Source organism: Cydia splendana, chromosome 19, assembly GCF_910591565.1.
Source record: "Cydia splendana chromosome 19, ilCydSple1.2, whole genome shotgun sequence".
Lineage (NCBI taxonomy): Eukaryota > Metazoa > Arthropoda > Insecta > Lepidoptera > Tortricidae > Cydia > Cydia splendana.
This window is the reverse complement of record NC_085978.1, coordinates 4,359,145-4,379,710: the sequence shown is the minus strand read 5'-3', so window position 1 is coordinate 4,379,710 and position 20,566 is coordinate 4,359,145. Positions and strand designations below refer to the sequence as shown.

Genomic DNA, 20,566 nt, shown 5'->3' with positions numbered 1-20,566 from the left:
CTCAAGAAGGCTTATATAAAATTCTTATAAGTAAATACGTATAAAACACCCATGACTCGGGAACAAATATCTGCTTACTATACAAATAAATGCCCTTACCGGGATTCGACCCAGGACTATCGGCTTCATTGGCAGGGTCACTAACCGACTAGGCCAGACCGGTCGTCATAGGAGAAATAAAAATTATTATCCTTCGCAATTTTATTATTAGGGTTCCGTACCCAAGGGTAAAAATGGGGACCCTATTACTAAGACTCCACTGTCTGTCTGTCACCAGGCTGTATCTCATGATACCGTGCAAACCGTGATAGCTAGACGGTTGAAACACGGTTTTCACAGATGATGTATTTCTGTTGCCGCTATAAGTAACAACAAATACTAAAAACAAAATATAATTAAATATTTAAGTGGGGCTCCAATACAACAAACGTGATTTTTTTGCGTAATGGTACGGAACCCTTCGTGCGCAAGTCCAACTCGCACTTGGCCGGTTTTTACACGTATCTATAGTTGTTATACGACATGTATCACTATTGACTATTAATCAAACAAGCCATCAGGTTCGTGACCGGTTTCTTGGTTGATAATGTTGATATAATATGTGAGGGCGTTTGCCGCGTTTGCACAACCAGTATACCCGCGGTGCTCTCAAGATGTGGTTCGCGATTCTACTGTGTTTCGGAATTCAGGTATCTACTCGTAAGCTTATCTAGTTTTATATGTTCTGAGTCAATGGCAGAGGTCAAGTTGGTATTTAATAACCAAGATAATGACCAACTTATTTTATTTTATAATTATAGGTATTGATTTCTAACAATTTTGATTCTCGTAGAACTTCTTTGTTTCTGAGTTATCTGCATTCTTATTAAACTAATGAGCTAATTTTAATGAGATTTGGCATGGTCTGGACTTATTTCCCCTGTGGGAGGAAGAGAAAATGACACAGACCAAACCGGGAAAAGGGGGTTGTCATCATAAGTATAGGTAGGTAGACTGCATGAGTTAGGTATTTAGTTTAGAAATAGGTACTTGAGTATTTTCATTTTCTTTGGAATTTTAGGACAAATAATAACAGGTATGTGTTGACTAGGGTGTCTATGATAAAAATCATAGAGCGAAACGCGCGTTATTTCGTAGTCGACATCTAGCGTCCTGTAGCGGAATTTATCAGTAGTGCTAGTTGACAATAGATGTCTCGGCGAACGAAAACTCTAATGCTCAACATTTTTCAGCTAATACCTATTATAACCGGATTAACTGAAATTTTCAATCCCTTCTGCTTATAATATTAGTTGTAAATTGTTTTAGTAGTAGCAGGTAGTAGGTACATTTTTCGTCAGTGACATCTGGTGTCAAGTAGGGGTACTGATAGTCCCACTACTTGACGTTAGATGTCGACTACGAAATAACGCGCGTTTTGGTAAGAAAACTGATGTATGGAGTTACCACTCTTTCTTTACTTATAGTACTCGTATGATAAAAATGCTGAATCCTGTCAGTAAAGTGTTGTTACATATACCAGAAACCCGAGGAGCAACAGACACTTCCAAAAATTGTCATAAATTCATTGTCATTTTACGCTCTTAAGTAATTATAGAATAAAATAAAATTAGGTAGGTATATCCAGGACGATTAAACAACAAAAATGCCTGTAACACAGATGGGCGTGAAGACACTATACTTACGGGTTCCGTTTATGCCATTTGGGCTACGGAAACCTATAAACAACTTAAACATAATTATTGGCAAAAAAATATTATAGCGTCACTGAAAAGATTTCCAGTCAGCTTGGTGTCAAGGTACCTTGATGGTAGTAGGTATTAGGTATAGAAGTTATTGATTCTTGTATTGGATTGTTAGATGTTATTCCGGTTCGTCGCGGGCAATGAACTATACTTAACAGCACATCTCCAATATACGGCGATATTTATATCCCTATTTTGAAAACTTTAAATGGTCAGCTGCAGAAATATCAAAAGTCGGGTTATGTATTCTGAATTGGCTTCTGCATAGATCCTCTTCTTTTGCCTGGCTCCTTCCCATTTACTTGGGGTCGGCCCTTCCAATCATGCGTCGCCAGGTCGGTCGGTCCTGGGCAGGACCGTCTTTACCATAAGGGCACACGGGGCCTGTGCCCAGGGCCCGTGCCCAGGGCCCCCATCCTCGGGGTAGAAGATCATAGTAAAAAATGTTAGTTCAGTTCGCTTTCTTTACTTTCCAAAAGGGCCCCAAATTCTTATGTGCCCAAGGGCCCCAGCATAGTTTAAGACGGCCCTGGTCCTGGGTCGTCTCTGGTCTTAGATTTCCATTCTTCATGTCTTTTCTTACAACTGCCATCCAGGTTGTCAGGGGTCTCCCTGGTCCCCGAGCTGCAACATCATATCCAGGACTTTTTTGGTCATGTGTTCTGATGGTCGTCGCATCACATGGCCATACCATCTTAATCGACTCTACGAGTTCTTCTGCATATATATGCAGATATCTTCTGCATATTATTTTCTTGTCTTTGGATATCCAAAGACAAGAAAATAATAAAGTTCTGTTTTTCAGAAATATATCTAGGATTGCTTTCTGTCCTCTGAAATCTAGATACCGCCCTTTTAAATAGTTCGGTGTTAATAGCGGACAGCTCTAAGTATCTACAATTTGGGTACGAGTATACGTGGGGTATACTTATTAGCTTGAAAAATAAATATTTAACTTATTTCGAGGCAAATAGGTACCTTTATAATAGTGCTTTCAGATTGCTTACTGTTTAAATCCTGATAACAAACCACGAAATGAATTGAAACCATTGAAGAGTAAATATCTTGATAAGATAATAGGTAGATACCATCGCCCACACTGTTAACTGTACATCGGTGGACCTTATGTCTTTTGTAATAAGGTCCACCGTTGTACAGTTAGGAGTGTTGCTGTTTGTACTGTGACAGCTGGCAAATGCAGCGAATGTGAAAGTAGTCGCCGTGTTCGCTTTGTGATACTCTGACGTAACAGTTGCACTCGCGGAGGTAAGTACTCGCCGAAATTGTGCTTTTAAATTACTTTCTTCATTCTTACTGTCACACTGCATACGGTAAGCTGCATTTAGGGTTTGCTTTAATCGAATATTATTGTCATACGTATGACGGTTCTTTTTATATCATAATACGGGACTGCTTCCGGACAACACAGGTTCCATAAAAATTTTACTTAGGTACTAAGTATAGCCATTTCAAAGTATCTACATATAGATAATGTAGTTAGATGATGTATGCTAATGTTATTTACTCAATTGACATGTAGTACTCCTGCTGATTTTTATTTATATGTTTTACAAGTAAGTATGTACCAAAATCTTTTAAACTTGTCATCAACTCGTGTGTTACTCCACCATAGCTGCAAGCGCCCATAGGCAGCAGTGGCCGCTTAACATCAGGCTTGTTTTCCACCGTCGTGGTATAAAAAGGATATCTTCAAGTTACTTATTCAAAATACCCTATTGTTCTAGACCATAATGGCGGGTAAGGCCCCTATCATCGAACTAAACGACGGGAATAAGATTCCAGTCGTGGCTCTTGGCACCGGCAGAGGTACCGCGGCAGATGTAAGTACACTTAATTTACTATACCTATACATAGCTAAATAAAAAAAAATAGACGTCCGACTGCTTGTCACTGTCCCAGTAGGTACAGTACCTAAGCTGCAGAGATAACTGAATATGTATATAATTGTGAAATAAATCTTAAAAAATTAATGAAAGCGTACCTAATAAATGGACTTACTTTGTATAATATTTCCTCCAGGCTCCAATCGACGAAGTTCGTCAAGCAGTGCTCTGGGCTATCGAAGAGGGCTATCGCCACATTGACACTGCTGCCATCTATGAGGACGAGCCGCAAGTAGGACAAGGCATCGCCGACGCCATCGCCAAAGGCTTGGTCAAGAGGGAAGATTTGTTCGTAACCACTAAGGTGAGATTCGATATTTCCTCCAGGCACCTATCGACGATGAAGTTCGTCAAGCAGTGCTCTGGGCTATCGAGGAGGGTTATCGCCGCATAGACACTGCTGCCATCTATGAGGACGAGCCACAAGTAGGACAGGGCATCGCCGACGCCATCGCCAAAGGCTTGGTCAAGAGGGAAGACTTGTTCGTCACCACTAAGGTGAGATTCGATATTTCCTCCAGGCACCTATCGACGAAGTTCGTCAAGCAGTGCTCTGGGCTATCGAGGAGGATTATCGCCACATAGACACTGCTGCCATCTATGAGGACGAGCCGCAAGTAGGACAGGGCATTGCCGACGCCATCGCCAAAGGCTTGGTCAAGAGGGAAGACTTGTTTGTCACCACTAAGGTGAGATTCGATATTTCCTCCAGGCACCTATCGACGAAGTTCGTCAAGCAGTGTTCTGGGCTATCGAGGAGGGTTATCGCCACATAGACACTGCTGCCATCTATGAGGACGAGCCGCAAGTAGGACAGGGCATTGCCGACGCCATTGCCAAAGGCTTGGTCAAGAGGGAAGACTTGTTCGTCACCGCTAAGGTAAGATTCGATAATATTTACTCCAAGGTGCCTAGCCAAGGTGACAATCGCATGCGCTACGACGACGAAACGCTTTGTGTCTCTCTATCACTCTTCCATATTAGTGCCACATTGACAGTTGCGTTTCGCTCGCTACGGAGCGTAAGCGATAGGCATGTTGGCTACACACCCTGAGGAGATGAACATGTTCCACTAGGATCAAAGTGCATTGCAAAATAACTTAAATAACCGTTATCACTTCATCTTCCTGTCATGCCGGCTAAACAAGTAACTTTAGAACTTTACTATATTTCGTAGCAATTTCAGACTGAGATAAATTGTACCTAACTGCCGCCGATGAACGATAATCTACAACGATTTAATGTCATACACACGATCGATAAATCTGCGAAAATCGGTTTGCACCAGAATAACCGCTACAATATATAGTTACGCGTGTAGTCGGCATTAGAGCTATTTTGCGTCAGTTTCGTGAAATAGGTAATTATTGCACACGGTGGCCTCAAACTCGGGCAGTCGTAAAATTTCTGTGAAAAAGCTCACATTTTTATTTTTTGACAGATCGCTGTAATCGTACGTACTTTATTTTTATACGGGGTATTTCATTGAACTGCAGCAAACTGCAGTATAAGATATCAAATGACATCAATTTCACCGAAATCGGCTAACGTAAACCATTGGACGCGCGAGGTTTATGTCAATCGTACATAGACAAACGCCAAACGAAAAGAGAAATGCATCGGGATGACAGATGATACGAAAAGATAGTCTAATAAAACATGGTCTTCTCTTCCCAGAGTGAGACAAGCCTACGTCACAATAACATTGCCACTTTGTATAGCGCTATCGCATATTATCATATAGCGCTGTCGCATGATGACCGTAGGCTTGTGTCACTCAGGTGACCTAGAAAAGACGGGAAGAGAGTACCAGGCGGAGTATATTATTATATCATGATATTCATGATTCATGATTCATGATAGGAAAAGTCACGTGACTATTTCCACATATCCTCCTGAGACTAAATGTACATTACAATGTACATAATCGTGCAATCTAATTTGAATATTTCATGAACCACATAAAGTAGCATTTGTTTTGTTTCATTGTTTTTAAACAAACGAAATTCGTTCCAATTTACTAACAGAATAAGGTTCAAATTAAAATTTTGAAAACTTTATATGCTGGATCTTACGAGGTTATCTAAGTGCCGTTTTCCATTAATGATTGTCATCTTGGTCTTGGCACAGAATAAGTAATAGTACTACCGTACAGAAAGGACACTTCCTACATAACTGAAGTTTGACAGCGATTCAGGGACGAATCGTGCTATCCCTTTCTAATGTATGGCACTATCCCTTTCGGCTATTTAGGGTTGTCAAAATTCAAGTCATTATCTTATCTGTGGTTGAGCACGCAAAAGGACGTCAAGTGGTGCCAACCCTAATAATTGCTCGGAGCAATGCTGAGCCGAACGGAGCCGAGTTTGCCCGAAGTTAATTTAGAGTTAATTAACAATTTGCAAACGTGTTTCAGCTATGGAACGACAGGCACGCCCAGGACCAAGTGGTGCCGGCGCTTCGGGAGTCCCTCAAGAGACTCTGCTTGGACTACGTCGACCTCTACTTGATCCACTTCCCGATAGCACTGAATGTAAGTTTTTTTACTAATTTTGTTTTCGGCAGCGCCGTTTGCTTAGAAAATAACGGTTTTCCTAAACAACGTATGCCACTCTGCGGGCGCAGCACGGTTCCATTTTTATCGCATGTCACCACTATGTGCGTCCCTTTCGCACTTACATACTTGTTAGAACGTGACAGGCATGGTGACAAGCGATAAAAACGCGACCGTGCTACGCCGCCAGGTGTGTAAGCGGGACATCGATATAGCTGCATAGCGCTGTTTCTCTCACACGCCGGGGCGATGTGATGACTCTTTGAACGCCACGCCTATCGTGCGCGGCGCGTAATTGAACCTTGTCGGAATGCACGAAGGTTGATATTGGGCTGTATTAAGCCCCCCATTCACACTCCTTCATTGTAGTCCGCCTCGTCGTCCGCCTCATTATGTAGGACTGTGTATGGGGTCGCGGACTAAGTACCATCCTGCAACACCCAAGTAGGATGCCTCTTGGGTCCTACAAATCCTGCAAGCCCCGCCCACCGCTGCAGTCCGCCGCGCAGGATTGTTTGTGGGTTGACGTCCTGCGCCTGCGTAGCGGACTGCCGTGTTTGACGTATGACAATAGTGCGCGCAATTTTTTCTAAATTTATAAAGAAAATCGCTGTTTGTGGGACCAAAAATCACCCAATCACTTCAACATGGAGGAATAGCCATTGCAACAATTATTACCAATACTTAAGAAATATGACGGAGAAATATGACTCTCTGGCGAATTTTTAGCAGTTTCTTCGCCCACACTCTTTTTTATTCTTTATCCAATAACAAGAGCCCTGTCCTGCGAGCCGGACTACAACGTAGGAGTGTGAATGGGGGGCTTTAGCCGCCCGCGTCAGTTGACGTATTTGTCGGTCAAAGCAGGCGTGGCTCACTCCGCGATTTCGTCGCGTTGCTACAAGTACATGCGGCCCACACCAATTTTGGTGTCTAGTCAGTAGTTACCGCACACCGTTACGGAACGGACGCCTGCTCGCGCTTGCGCCACCTAGCGGTCATGTATGTCGTAATAGATGCGTTTTGTTAGAGAGTAAACCTTCTGTACCTTGGTACATAATATTATTTTTTCTGTAGTCAAAGGGTAAAGCGTAAATTTAACCAATTTCAGGCTGACGGGTCGCCCTCGAACGTCGACTACGTAGAAACGTGGAAGGGCATGGAGGAGGCCAAAAAGCTGGGTCTCGCCAAGTCCATTGGGGTGTCCAACTTCAACAGCTCTCAAGTGGATAGACTGTTCGCGAACAGTCAGGTCAAACCTGCTGTCAATCAAGTAGAGGTATGTACTATATCTAAATAACAGGTAGGTATTAACTTTTTTAAATTACTTCAAGGAAAAATAGAAGAAATCTGCGATTCGGGCAAGATTCGAACTAGCGTCCTTTTAGAACACCGGTCTCTTAGAATGTTTGAATGTTAGAATGTCTTCAAGGAAGGTCTTAAGAATGTTCTATCTTAACGGCACCGAAGTCTCAAGTTATATAATTCACCAGTAACAATGTGCTATGAGATGCCATAAACTATTTTTATCAAGCAAATACGTCTTCAACGGATAGGTACCTACTACACATTTTTTAATTAAAGGAAAATAAAAGAAATAGGTATTAGTTATGTGTAATTTTTTGTTCTGCTTTGTTTTATGTTTAGCTGCATCTTTATGATGTATTATATTCTTTCTTGAGCGTGTTTTCATTACCCAACTCTTAAAAGTCATCAATTTCAGGTGAACCCAACTCTAACGCAGGAGCCCCTAGTGTCCCACTGTCAGAAACTAGGTGTGGCCGTGATGGCATACAGCCCGTTCGGATTCCTCGTCTCCCGTAAAACTGAGGACTCCCCTCCACCCCGCAGCGACGATCCTACACTCGTCGCCATTGCAAATAAATACGGGAAGAGTACCAGTCAAGTTGTGCTGCGGTATCTGGTAAGTTTCTATACAGTCCGTTCGAATTCCTCGTCTTCTGCAAGACTAAGGACTCCCCTCCACCCCGCAGCGACGATCCTACACTCGTCGCCATTGCCAATAAATATGGGAAGAGTACCAGTCAAGTTGTGCTGCGGTATCTGGTAAGTTTCTATACAGTCCGTTCGAATTCCTCGTCTTCTGCAAGACTAAGGACACCCCTCCACCCCGCAGCGATGATCCTACACTCGTCGCCATTGCCAATAAATACGGGAAGAGTACCAGTCAAGCTGTGCTGCGGTATCTGGTAAGTTTCTATACAGTCCGTTCGAATTCCTCGTCTTCTGCAAGACTAAGGACACCCATCCACCCCGCAGCGACGATCCTACACTCGTCGCCATTGCCAATAAATATGGGAAGAGTACCAGTCAAGTTGTGCTGCGGTATCTGGTAAGTTTCTATACACTTAAGCCCGATTTAGACGATGCGAGAACTCGCATGCGAGTTTCATACCATTGCGGGTTTTGATTGGTCGGTTGAATTGGACGTAATCCACAGTCCGCAATGTAACTAAAATCGCATGCGAGTTCGCGCGCCGTCTAAATCAGCCCTAAGTCGGTTGCACCAAACTGTTTGTCATCGTTAAAATCTTCGCTAAATTGTATTGCATGGAAAGTTTCATAGAAAACCGCCAAGGAGCGCCGGGTGACGTTGATCAGTCTGTCAAATGTGGTTGGTGCAACTGGCACTTATACAGTCCGTTCGGATTCCTCTTACTCAAGACCCCAAAATCCTCAAATTCAAACCTATTTGATAAATTAATGTAGTCCCACCTAGGGCTCGCGGTCGCGTCCGGTTTTCGGGTACCCGTTGCCGGGGCCCCGTTCTCGTGCTACACGAAACCGGATTTGTGGCCCATTCGAACCGGGTAGGTAATTAGGATCCGTGTAAGTAATTAAGATCCGTGTACCCGTGTTACCCGTGTGTCCGGATCCACGGATATTAATTACACACGGGTCCGGCCCGTTCTCGACGTAAAGTGACGATGACGATCGATCGCGTTCTTTATAAGAGCGAAGAATCTTATACCTTTAAACGAGCAATTTAACATTTAATAATGATACCTCTTAAATATTTGTTTAAACTCGAACCGGCCGGGGGAGTCGGTGCGCCGGCGCCGTGTATTCAATACCCGAACGGAGCCGAAGTCCGCGGCTCCGGAGCCGAGCGTAGATCCGGAGCCGAACGCACTACACGGGCACGGATCTTGACGGGTTCGTGTAATTCGGAGGCTTAGCACCGCCGGGGCTAAGAACACGGATGCACGGGTTGGCGTGTAGCACGGATATTGGGAGCCCTAGTCCCACCTCAAGTGCCACAATTACGCGTACCTATTCGTACGAATGTGAGTGACAATAACTACCTACCTTTAGTGTTGTCGCTATACTAAAAAAATAATGATATAACTTTTTCTCTAACAGCTCGACCGAGGTCTAATCATCATCCCCAAGTCCACGAACCAGAAGCGGCTGGCGCAGAACCTGGACCTGTTCGACTTCAAGCTGACCGCTGAGGAGGTGGCCGCCATAGGACAGTTCAACAAAAACGTTAGGGTCATCGACCCGAAGACCTGGAAGGATTATCCTAACTACCCTTTTGAGAGGGATTAAGTTTCATTTTAAGTGGAGTCCAGTCTAAGTTAATAAAATTATCTAATGGCTTTTTCCGTCTGTCCGTAAAAATGTCCGTCCAGACAGAGATTTTCATCACATAATTTGTAGTTACTGGTTGAATTAAAACTACAATGAACTTTTCGATTAATATGTAAATGCTATGTCACTTTACGAGTGTACGCGTCAATGTACCTTTGCCTCTTTAGATAGTAGATACTTAATAATGATAAGACATTTTATTTTAAATAAAATATATTCAGTAATAATTAACCTTAACCTTGTTTATATTTATCCTACAATTGACAAAAGCCAGAAGAATATGAGAAAGACGAGAATGATTTATTAATAACTACTGTAAATATTGAAATTCAAATGACAAATTGACCTATTCACTTAAATCGTACTGACATCGACAAACGACATATGAAAAGAGAAACATCGATTGGGATGACTAGATGCTACGAAGTCACGTGACCATTTACATATATTAAAGTTTTGATTGGCGTTTACTATCATCGAATGGCATCTTGGCGACGCCCTCTGGAACTCATTTGTTTAATAATCATGGAATAATCTAGATTCTAATTACTTAGTCCATTTTATCTCGGTCCATCCAGTCCATCTTATATCATATGGTATAGGTAATATAATAGCAGGTAGATTTTAATGCAAGTGCGCATACGTAGTGATTATATTCTCTTTGGTGCGCATGGCCATTATCCGAGAGTTATCCGAGATAAAATCGTTATAAAATCAAGAACAATATAAAAATAGTATTACATTACGATACAAGTGCGAAAAGTAGGAAATACGCAATGAGTGGCGATAAATTGAAACACGACCGAAGCGAACCTTAAATCGACACGTTGCGAATTACCTTTTCTCGCGTGTATTTTACCTACAACGTTTTACGACATACGCACGTATATACAGGATGATTCATGAGACGTGAGCAGGACTAATCCTGCAGACTCAGTAACTGATAATTGATCGATCGCCGTCGTATTTAGGTGAAACAACCACACTTTTTCCTATTTTTTAATTTTTTAGTAAGGACAAATTTAATTCTCTGCAATCATGGTTACCCTACAAGACCTAATTAATAAACATAAAACCTCTTTAAAGTCTTGACCGTAATGACAGCATTTTGATTACGAAGAAAATAAACTGTCAAACTTGAGTGAGATACGAGTTTTCAAAAGTAACCAGACCGTGATGACATTCAATTTGACACAGAATATCGATAGTTTATTATTCTAATTTTAGGGTGACCATGCAAGTCGTAAATAAATTAATACCTTTTTTTTTCAACACGACTAGAAAATTAACGTTAACCTCACTAATACTCATACGAAAAAGTTGCTTATAATTTACGAAATGCGCAGTGTTAGTCCTGCTCACGTCTCCTGAATCACCCTGTATAGTGCTAGTTACCGCCCTAGGGTGGTAAAGGTAGCACCATATGTACTGTAATAGTACATTGTGTATTAAGGGCGGGAAATAAGAAATTACGAACGAGTGTCAATTTTAAGCCCGACGCGAAGCGAGGGCTTAAAATGTTCACGAGTTCGGAATTTCTTTACCGCCCGTGGCACACACAATGTTTTTCATCACACTTGTAAGGAAAAAAAGGAGAATTAATAAAAACAAACTTCTGTATAAAACACTTTTCCGCCCTAGGGCGAAAATTTCAATTTCCCGCCCGCAAGCCCTACGTGTAAATAAGTGTTTTTCATCACACTTGCTCGGAAAAGATTTTTTCCGCCCTAGGGCGAAAAATTCAATTTCCCGCCCGCAAGCCCTACGTGTAAATACATCTTTTCCGAGCAAGTGTGATGAAAAAATTCTTTAAATTCTTTGTAGTATGCTATTGACTGTACGTTATTTACGTTTTATTTATAATCCGTTCCGAAAACAGCTAAATTGACAGTCACCTCATCCTCAACAACTTAATGGCTGCATCGTAAAGATAAATGCATGATATTCAATCACCCTGTGTCATTTCAGGCGATTATTATGTGATCACAATTATCTCAATGCGTTGCAGTGTGTATATATAAGGCGTGGTTGGATGCACTTGCACTTACTGAAAAAGTGATAAACAAGCAACATGTTCAAGAGTTTCCTGATTTTGTTCGTTGCTGTGCTTCTCATCGCCAGCGTAAGTGTTAGTATATACAATTTATTTATTTTAAATTAAAGAAAAAAAACACTAGTCTGTGCGGAAGGAGACGAGTCGTGAAATGCGTAGGATCCAATACATTCTACGATTCTTCTTTTTCCGCACGGATTCTAGTTTGGGCGAGATGCAAACTTGGCTTTGGTACCAACTGAGCTAGTTCATTTTTTTAGCCTAATGTATATAGCTGAAGTTTGGCTGAAGTTAGACTAAGATAAGATAACTCTGCAACGATTGTGACGGCACTGTGCAAGTGTTATTTACACATCATCATTTAATAGAAGTTTGACGTTTAAAATATGACTTGCACAGTATGGGCTATCAAAATCGCACGGGCAAGCACGCATCTTATGATTTTGTATAATATATCATGATGTATAATTGTATACAGTTTTAATACCTAGTTGTTGTATTTAAATATTGTTTTTACTCCCAGGGTCATGCAGAGGAGCAACAGAGTAAGTCTATCAAATTTCTGAAAAATAATTAATATTTAGTTTTATCAAGTTTTATTTAGTTTGATATTCTTTCACTTATCTAGTAACCCATACATAACCCAGCCGGCTTCGTCGAATAATCCGAGTGGCCGACGACCTGCTATACTTACTATAAGTAGTATAGTACCTATAGTACCTCTATTGATGAAAAAATCCTATTCAATAGGAACAGTATTGCTTTTGCTTTGTTCCTTCAATTTTCCAACAACGCAAAATCAATTCTATTTCCTACACCATAGGTTCAAATTTCAGTGGCAAGTTTTAGATTTTTTATTTGTCTGGCTGGGCCTTAGGAGGATATGATAAAAATGCAAAAGTAAATGCTTTTGGGTCTGAGATTTAAATAAATGCGACTTTTTTTTCTAGGTAGCAGCGGTGGTGGCGGTGGTTCGGGAAGTGAGTCTGAGGGCCTACCGCGAACGACGTTCGACGTGTTGCCTCCCTGTCACACTTGCGTACGATTTTACAAGTACGACAGAGAGGCAATACTTCGAATTCTTTCGCGGTAGGCCCTCTGCGGTCTTCATTTTTCAAAACGATGTCGTTGTCCAAATTTTTAACATTAGCGGCAGTACCTAATGCAGTCGGCAGCATAAAATAACACTTGCACAGTCTGTGCTATCAAAAAGGCTGCTTGATCTAACTTTAGTCAAAATTGTAAAAGATAGCCACACATCTTGAATTTCGTCATATTTGGCCCGATCATAATGATTTTTATTACATCTCTGTCTAGCCCTATGGTTGACTGGCAGAGAATGCCTTTAGGCATTAAGTCCGCCATTTGTACATTTTATTTCTATTTTGTGCAATAAAGTTTAAATAAATAAATAAATACTTAAATAAAATTCAGTCGAAATCATAAAAACTGCAGCCATCTTGAATTTCCACATTTTTATTTAATCGTGTCGGAAATTAAAATATAGTTTCTGGCGAACCGCGTCCGCGAGTTCTCAGTTCGCCCTTTGAAGCAAAGTAGGCATATTTTACAGTCTTCTTACATTCTTGTGTTGAAATAGGCGCAGGCGGAAGTGTGGGCGGCGGGTTCGGCGGTAGCTTTGGCGGTAGCGCCGGCGGCAGCGGCGGCTCCAGTGGCGGCACTCAAGGTTTGCTCTTTATCCACCGCTTCTTCAAATCTCCATACTAACGTACTTGGGCGTTTTCAGAAATAAATATCGAAAACCCGATTCTCACAGATCCCGGTGTTTTTGGGTTCTTTCAACTCAGAATCACTAGCATATTCAATTCTGATGATAAAATAAAATGTCCCAAAAATTTGTATGAAAATTGTACATTCCACTACGTCACGCACATACAAGTAAAAAAAAATTTCATACTAAAACGTGACGTAATGGAATGGACATTTTGGGACATCTTTTTTTAATGGTGGGATGGAGAATGCTGTCAATTCTGAGTAGAATGAGCCCAAGAACGTCCAGATGTGAAAGAATCAGGTTTTCAATATTTATTTCTGAAAACGCCCACTTAGTCCTTATTTCCTCTCTAGATATTGACATTATGGAAAGAATCTTTAAAAATTGTACAGTAGGTATAGGTAGTATAAATTATCTCGGATGAATTTTTCGGGTTCGGGTGCTAATCCGTTAAACAAAAGCCTTTGTATCTTTTAAGAGCGCTCTACAAGCACGTGCCAAAGCAACCATTTCGTTTAAAAATTTAAAAAGCAATTATCGTGATAGTATTAAGGTTCAAATTCATGGGACAGCTCGTTGAGAGAACAATCAGGGTGGTCTTGTTTTTGGAGATAACAAAACGTGTTATCTCCGTTATGGGCTATTTTATGAATTTGAACCATATAAATACACTCGGCGTCACGGAAATCGCACACCCACGGATTTTTGTTTCAAGCCGTTATAAACCTTATGTTGTTGAAGGTAAAGTATGAGTGTGTGGGATCATTTTAAAGAGAATTTAACCCTTCATTTAAAAACAATGCAATAGTTACTAAAGAGTAAAAAAAAGGCACCTTTTTTAATAAGAAATAAAAATCGTATATTCATGCAAAAAAATCAACAAATTAAAACACAATAAAATCAACAAATATCGGAATACAAATGCCTAAAACTAAACTTAAAACCTAGTGTTGCCTCCTCTGGCCTTAATGACTGCCTCCATGCGAGCCTTCATGGACCTCACGAGAGACACGACGTATTCTTGAGGAATAGCATCCCACTCTTCAATGACGGCATCTCGAAGCTGTTCCAGGGTCGCAGGTGCAGGATTACGTGACCGCACCTTCCGTTTTAGCTGATCCCAAAGGTGCTCTATAGGATTCAGGTCCGGACTCCTTGCTGGCCACTGCATGACGGTGATCCCAACCTGATCAAGGTAGTCCCGAACAATCAACGCTGTGTGGGAGCGGGCGTTATCCTGCATGAATGTGAATCCAGGACCGACAAATTCGGCGTATGGAACCACATGGTCCTCCAGGATCTCTGTGATGTACCGATGAGCAGTCATGGATCCCTGGCCTCGACCACCACCAGTGCGGGAAACACAAACGAGCTCGGTTTTGCCGGCGAGGGAAATGCCACCCCAGAACATGCAGGATCCTCCTCCGTATCCGACGGTTTCTTCAAGACAGGCCTGTGGATAACGTTCCCCTTGCCTCCTGTACACTTTTCTGCGCCTATCGTTGCAGAACAGGCACACCCTGGTCTCATCGGAGAAGAGGACAGCCTTCCATTGGTCGACCGTCCAATCCTTGTGTTCGCGAGCAAACTCACGTCTGACTCGCCGATGCTCTGCCGTCAATTTGGGACCCGTAGCCGCTCTATGGGGCATGATCTTCTTCTCCCGCAACCTTCTTCTTACTGTAGAGACACTCACCACCGTTCTCCGAACTGCTTGCAGCTGTTGCTGCAGCTGGACAGCGTTGGAGAAACGGTTCCGCAAAGACGTCGACACAATAAAGCGGTCGTCTCTTTCGGAAGTGCAGCGTTGTCCTCCGGATCCAGGCTTCCTGGTGAAGCTTCTAGTCCTCTGGAATCGATGAACTGCTCGGAGAACTCGGAAACGGCTTATGTTGAGTTGCCGAGCAACCGCAGACTGCGTCATTCCTGATTCCACCAGGGCTACTGCTTGAGCTGCTTCTGCTTCCGTGGTATCCATTTTCTTGGGGTGTTTTCTTTCTCCAGCTGTTCCGGTGTGACCTCTGTGAACTCTGGATACCGAATGATCCATATTCCACTTTTACCCCCCCCCTTTTAAACCTATCCAAGGTAACGCAACTAGCGACCCTTACAACGCGTATTGTAGGTGTTCTTTCAGAACGCCGTAATTTCGTGATTATTATTATTTTTCCCAAAAATGCTTTACTCATGTTTTAATGCTTATTAATTGTGCTTTTAAATGATGTAGATGTCGCAGTCGGATCGTATAATCCGCCGTATTACATTACGGCTAGCCGTTTTCAAAAACAGGGGCGTTTTGAAATGCGGCGGTTTAACGATTAGCCGGATTGAATGCGGCTGAATGAGAATCCGCCGGAATGTATTCGGCGCCATACGTTCTTCAACACGGCTAGCCGTAATGTAATACAGCGAGTCATTAGCCGCCGCTTTGACAGTTTTTAGTTCCCATTTTTAACACCCGTGGCGCTGCCTGACAAACGCTGGGGTGTCCATCAAATCTGGAGTTCGTCGGACTGTTTCTTTTCAAAAAACATTTCTTTCGCAACTTAACTAGACGGAGCCCCGCTTCGCGGGGCTCCTATTTGTGAGCGGTTTGCCCTTCGGGCATCTGAAGCTACCTAACGAACCTAACCTACCTACCTATTGATTTAGTGAGACGTCCGTGAAAACATTACACTTTGGGGAAAAAAGCGTAGGTAGGTAAGTAGGTTAGGTTCGTTAGGTAGCTTCAGATGCCCGAAGGGCAAACCGCCCAGAAATAGGAGCCCCGCTTGCGGGGCTCCGTCTATTTAAGTTGCGAAGGAAATGTTTTGGAAAATAAACACATGTAGTGCGGTGGGACCATGGTAAAAATAAATTAAATTGCAAACATTGTCAAACTCCGGTTACGTAGGCGACCGAAAGAACTGGTCACTCTACAATCTAAAATAGTAGTACGATGCGGCTAAACGTTGGCCGCCTTATTGAAGAACGTATCGCAATGACAATCCGGCTAATCGTCGAACCGCCGCATTTCAAAACGCCCCTGTTTTTGATAACGGCTAGCCGTAATGTAATACGGCGGATTATACGATCTGACTACGACATATATATTGTGAGGGTATAATACATATGATAAGAGCTATATTCGCTTAAAACAAAAATCGGTGGGTGTGCGATTTCCGTGACGCCGAGTGTAGAATGGTAAGTTTGCTTTTTAAACGGGCTTGTTCCCGTTACTTATGTCGGGGCTAATATTAGACGTAAGTAGTGTAACCATCACTGCATAAAGGAAACAATACCTTTTGTTTAACAGATTAGGGTCCGAGCCCGAAAAAATCACCTGAGATAATTCATACTATACTTAATCCATATTTCCTATGCTATCCTGGCATTATGGAAAGAAGCTTTTAAAATTTTACAGTAGGTACATCTGTTCTGTGGCCTATTTTATAAAGCTACAAGTTACAATTTACAAGCGGAAGTCTCGTTCTAACACATAGGGTTAGAAAGAGACTTCCGCTTGTAAATTGTAACTTGTAGCTTTATAAAATAGGCCACTGGTGCTCCATTACGAGACCCTGTGCTATAATAAGACATTACGCAACTGGGTCAAACAGATCACTGTGTTATGTCTTTCCTGTAGACATACACAAGAGTTAAGGGCTATAAAGGTTAATTTTCTTATTTAACCCTTATCCACGTGAAAAGGTCCTCCTTTTATTTAGAGAACTATGATAAAATCATTGCTTACACGACCACAACCTGTTAACTATAGCCCACAGGAGAGAAAAATGTGCTGTTCGCGATAACACACTAGTTTTCTCTCCTGTGGGCAATAGTTAACAGCTTGTGGGCATGTAAGCAATGATTTTATCATAGTTCTCTAAATAAAAGGAGGACCTTTTCACGTGGATAAGGGTTAAATAAGAAAATTAACCTTTATAGCCCTTAACTCTTGTGTATGTCTACAGGAAAGACATAACACAGTGATCTGTTTGACCCAACTACGTTGAAAATTTAAAGGGCCATATGTACTGTAAAACTGTACGATACACGTGCGAATAGGTAATTAGCAACTCGTGTCGATATAAAACACTCTCCGGTCGTGTTTTAAAATACGTTACTCGTTGCGTATTTGCTATTTTTCACACTTGTATCGTAAATAATATGATTTAGTATGACTACAATATACTTTACATATACAATTTTGAGTTGTTTCCTCATACTGACTGGTAGAATTGACATGGAAATGACAATTTTTAATGATGATGAATATTTAATAGCATTTGATTTTTAATGTTTAAATACAATAAAGTTTGTGTTTCACTCGGTAGCAAATTTTGTTTAGGCACAAGGCCTTGAAACCCTCGCAACTCGCATCGCTATTAAAGATTCCACTTGCCCTGTCAATACCTAGAATTTTTTAGAATTTTATGGTCTAGATGGCCTGCTCTTTAAGCCAAATCTCATAGAACAAAACTAAAGAAAGGGGCAAGATATGATGGCGCCATCTATGCAAACCTTTGACAGTTGCCAATCCCATTGCAGCGAACTATATTCACTATAATATATGTAAAACTAACAGGTTATATTTCTTTACAGGGTGAAAAGGATGCTGCACTATGGCCCTCTAAAGCACAAGTAACTAACACTTTTTCTTTATGCAGGTAGAAACCATAACCACACTAACACAATGTTTGAAATAAATGTGAAATTTAAAGATTTTGATATTACTTATTTATCACTTACAACGTCACCTGTAGTCTCGAAAATATTCAATCAGCCAAAGTAAATTGCATAATTAAATAATAATGAATTATATCTTCAGTAATGATAGCGATAATGTACCGTTGATAAAGAAAAAAAAAGGAGGAAAAGTTGATGATCATTGATCACAATAAGGTCAGTCAGCGGAACAAAAAAAAAGTAGGTACGTAAACATTACGTTATGGTTCACTTGACAAAATACGGATCACGGTTTCAATTTAAACAAAAAAAATATACGGAACATATTTATTATTATTCTAAAATTTGTAACTTCGTGTCGTATATTCATGTAAATAGATTCAGTAAATCTTTATTTTCTTATCAAATGGGGTAACTATATGCATGAAGGGTAACATTAGTCATTAGACAGCAATTATGAACGTGCGGATAGAGAGTCATATTATGTATTGTTTCCCTTAAATTCCACGACTCTTCTCTTTTTGCACAGACTCTATTAATATAATAGCCGCATTCATATAATAGAGAACTATTTGCCTTGTCTAATATCTGCTGTGTCTAATAACTGTCTCCACGATTAGGTACCTTAAATTTACAATACTACTCGCTTAGTAGGTACTTATTACTTAATGTCTATTATATTTGTAATACCTTGTTACCTTACGCACTTCCAGAAAAATAATTGTACTGAAATATGGAAAGGTACGGTCAGTTTTGGTATCCCTTAAGAATTTATAATTAAAAACAGCTCTCGACTCTACTCTTATGTATTCAAATCAAAACTTACTTATTTATTTGACTTATGTACATTAACTATATCTTAAAGACCATTTGCTGTGTCGCTTAAGCTAACTTCAAACTCGGGTAAATCCATTCGAGCCTCTCAGCAAATATCTACGCTATTACCTTTTCTTAATACCAAAATCGCATAATCTGACAGATGGATTTACCCGAGTTTGAAGCGACTCATTTATTTATTTGTACTAATTAATAAGTTAATAAGCTACAGCAGAATTATCATTCACATAATTATTAAACTTCTCCCTATCATTATGTACTTCTTCGTCATTGAACATCTGGTCCAATTCCACAGGATCTTCGGGGGCATATACTACATTGCCTTTAAAGTCATCGTTATAATCCACTCCATTTGCATTATTGGCTGCCTGGGCCACTGCATAATTATAAAAATGCGGTCTTAAATCCTTATATTTGTCATATAAATTACTATCTAAAGCACTCGGCGCATGGTTTTCATCGGTATCATAATCTTCGTTAACACTGTATCTTTCTCCTTTCGGTGCATCGTCGTAGTCGTTGTTTTCCTTTCGGTCGTTCGTTTCGGCATAATCCTGCACATCGTCTGCATCATCACTGTTCACTCTTGCATCTTCTTCGTTTCTTATAGCTTCACCACTATTCAAGTATATATCTGAATCAGTTTCATCTTCTTTACCATTCACTTCTACATTTTCTGCAGAATCGTAAAAGTTGGAGGCTGATGGTAATTGTTCGTGGCTTCCATCACTTCTTTGCTGTTCAATTTCCGCACTATCATTGGAATCTTCATCCAAATTTTCCGCAGAATCGTAAAAGTTTGACGCTGACGGTAATTGTTCATGGTTGCGATCCCTTTGACGTTTTTGAGTTTCCGCACGATCATTGGAATCTTCTCCGCTTTCTACAACTTTATAACTTGCCTTTACTTCATCAGTTCCTGCTTGACCCACATCTTCAACGTCGATGCTTTCATCATCCAAAGTTGACACGGTAATGACAGCATCGTACGCCTTATCTGGATTGCCCATAAACACAATAACAACGTACTTGTAGCCAGGTCCACCATCAACGATATTCGCTTTTAAGTCATTGTCGAAATCTATTCCAGTGACTCTTACATGGGCTATGGTATCACCTTCTATGGTCGCTGGATACCTTAGAGCCAATGAACCACCAGGCACAGACACTCTAAACTGTTTGGAATTCGTTTGTACTTCTTCGTTACCGATGTCTAGTAGAAACGCGTATGGATACTTGTGATACGGATTAGCAAAGGTCACTGTTTGATGAATAATTAAAGAATACAAAAGTGCGAGAAACATAGCGGATGCTCTGTAACTCTGTATAGTGAGAATGATGGGTTTTACAGTAAATAGGTACTTATATAGATCGATGTCACGCCCGGTGGCTGTTGTTTTTGTGTGACCGTGACTGGCAAGGCACAACTTGTAGGTAGATACAATGGTACATTCA

General features: G+C 41.1%; 1 protein-coding gene and 1 long non-coding RNA gene across 2 annotated transcripts; both read left to right on the top strand.

Moving 5' to 3' along the window:
- Nucleotides 1-555: 555 nt before the first annotated feature.
- LOC134799899 (aldo-keto reductase AKR2E4-like) lies at nt 556-10,049 on the top strand. The gene is made up of 7 exons (XM_063772334.1): nt 556-689; nt 3,491-3,586; nt 3,786-3,953; nt 6,066-6,182; nt 7,315-7,482; nt 7,927-8,127; nt 9,588-10,049. Exons 1-7 carry the CDS (start codon nt 654-656, stop codon nt 9,774-9,776), a joined length of 975 nt encoding a protein of 324 aa, XP_063628404.1. The 5' UTR covers nt 556-653; the 3' UTR covers nt 9,777-10,049.
- Nucleotides 10,050-13,480: 3,431 nt separating this feature from the next.
- On the top strand, nt 13,481-18,311 carry LOC134800292 (uncharacterized). The gene is made up of 2 exons (XR_010145525.1): nt 13,481-13,558; nt 18,191-18,311. It is a non-coding gene; the product is annotated as an uncharacterized LOC134800292 (long non-coding RNA).
- Nucleotides 18,312-20,566: the final 2,255 nt, after the last annotated feature.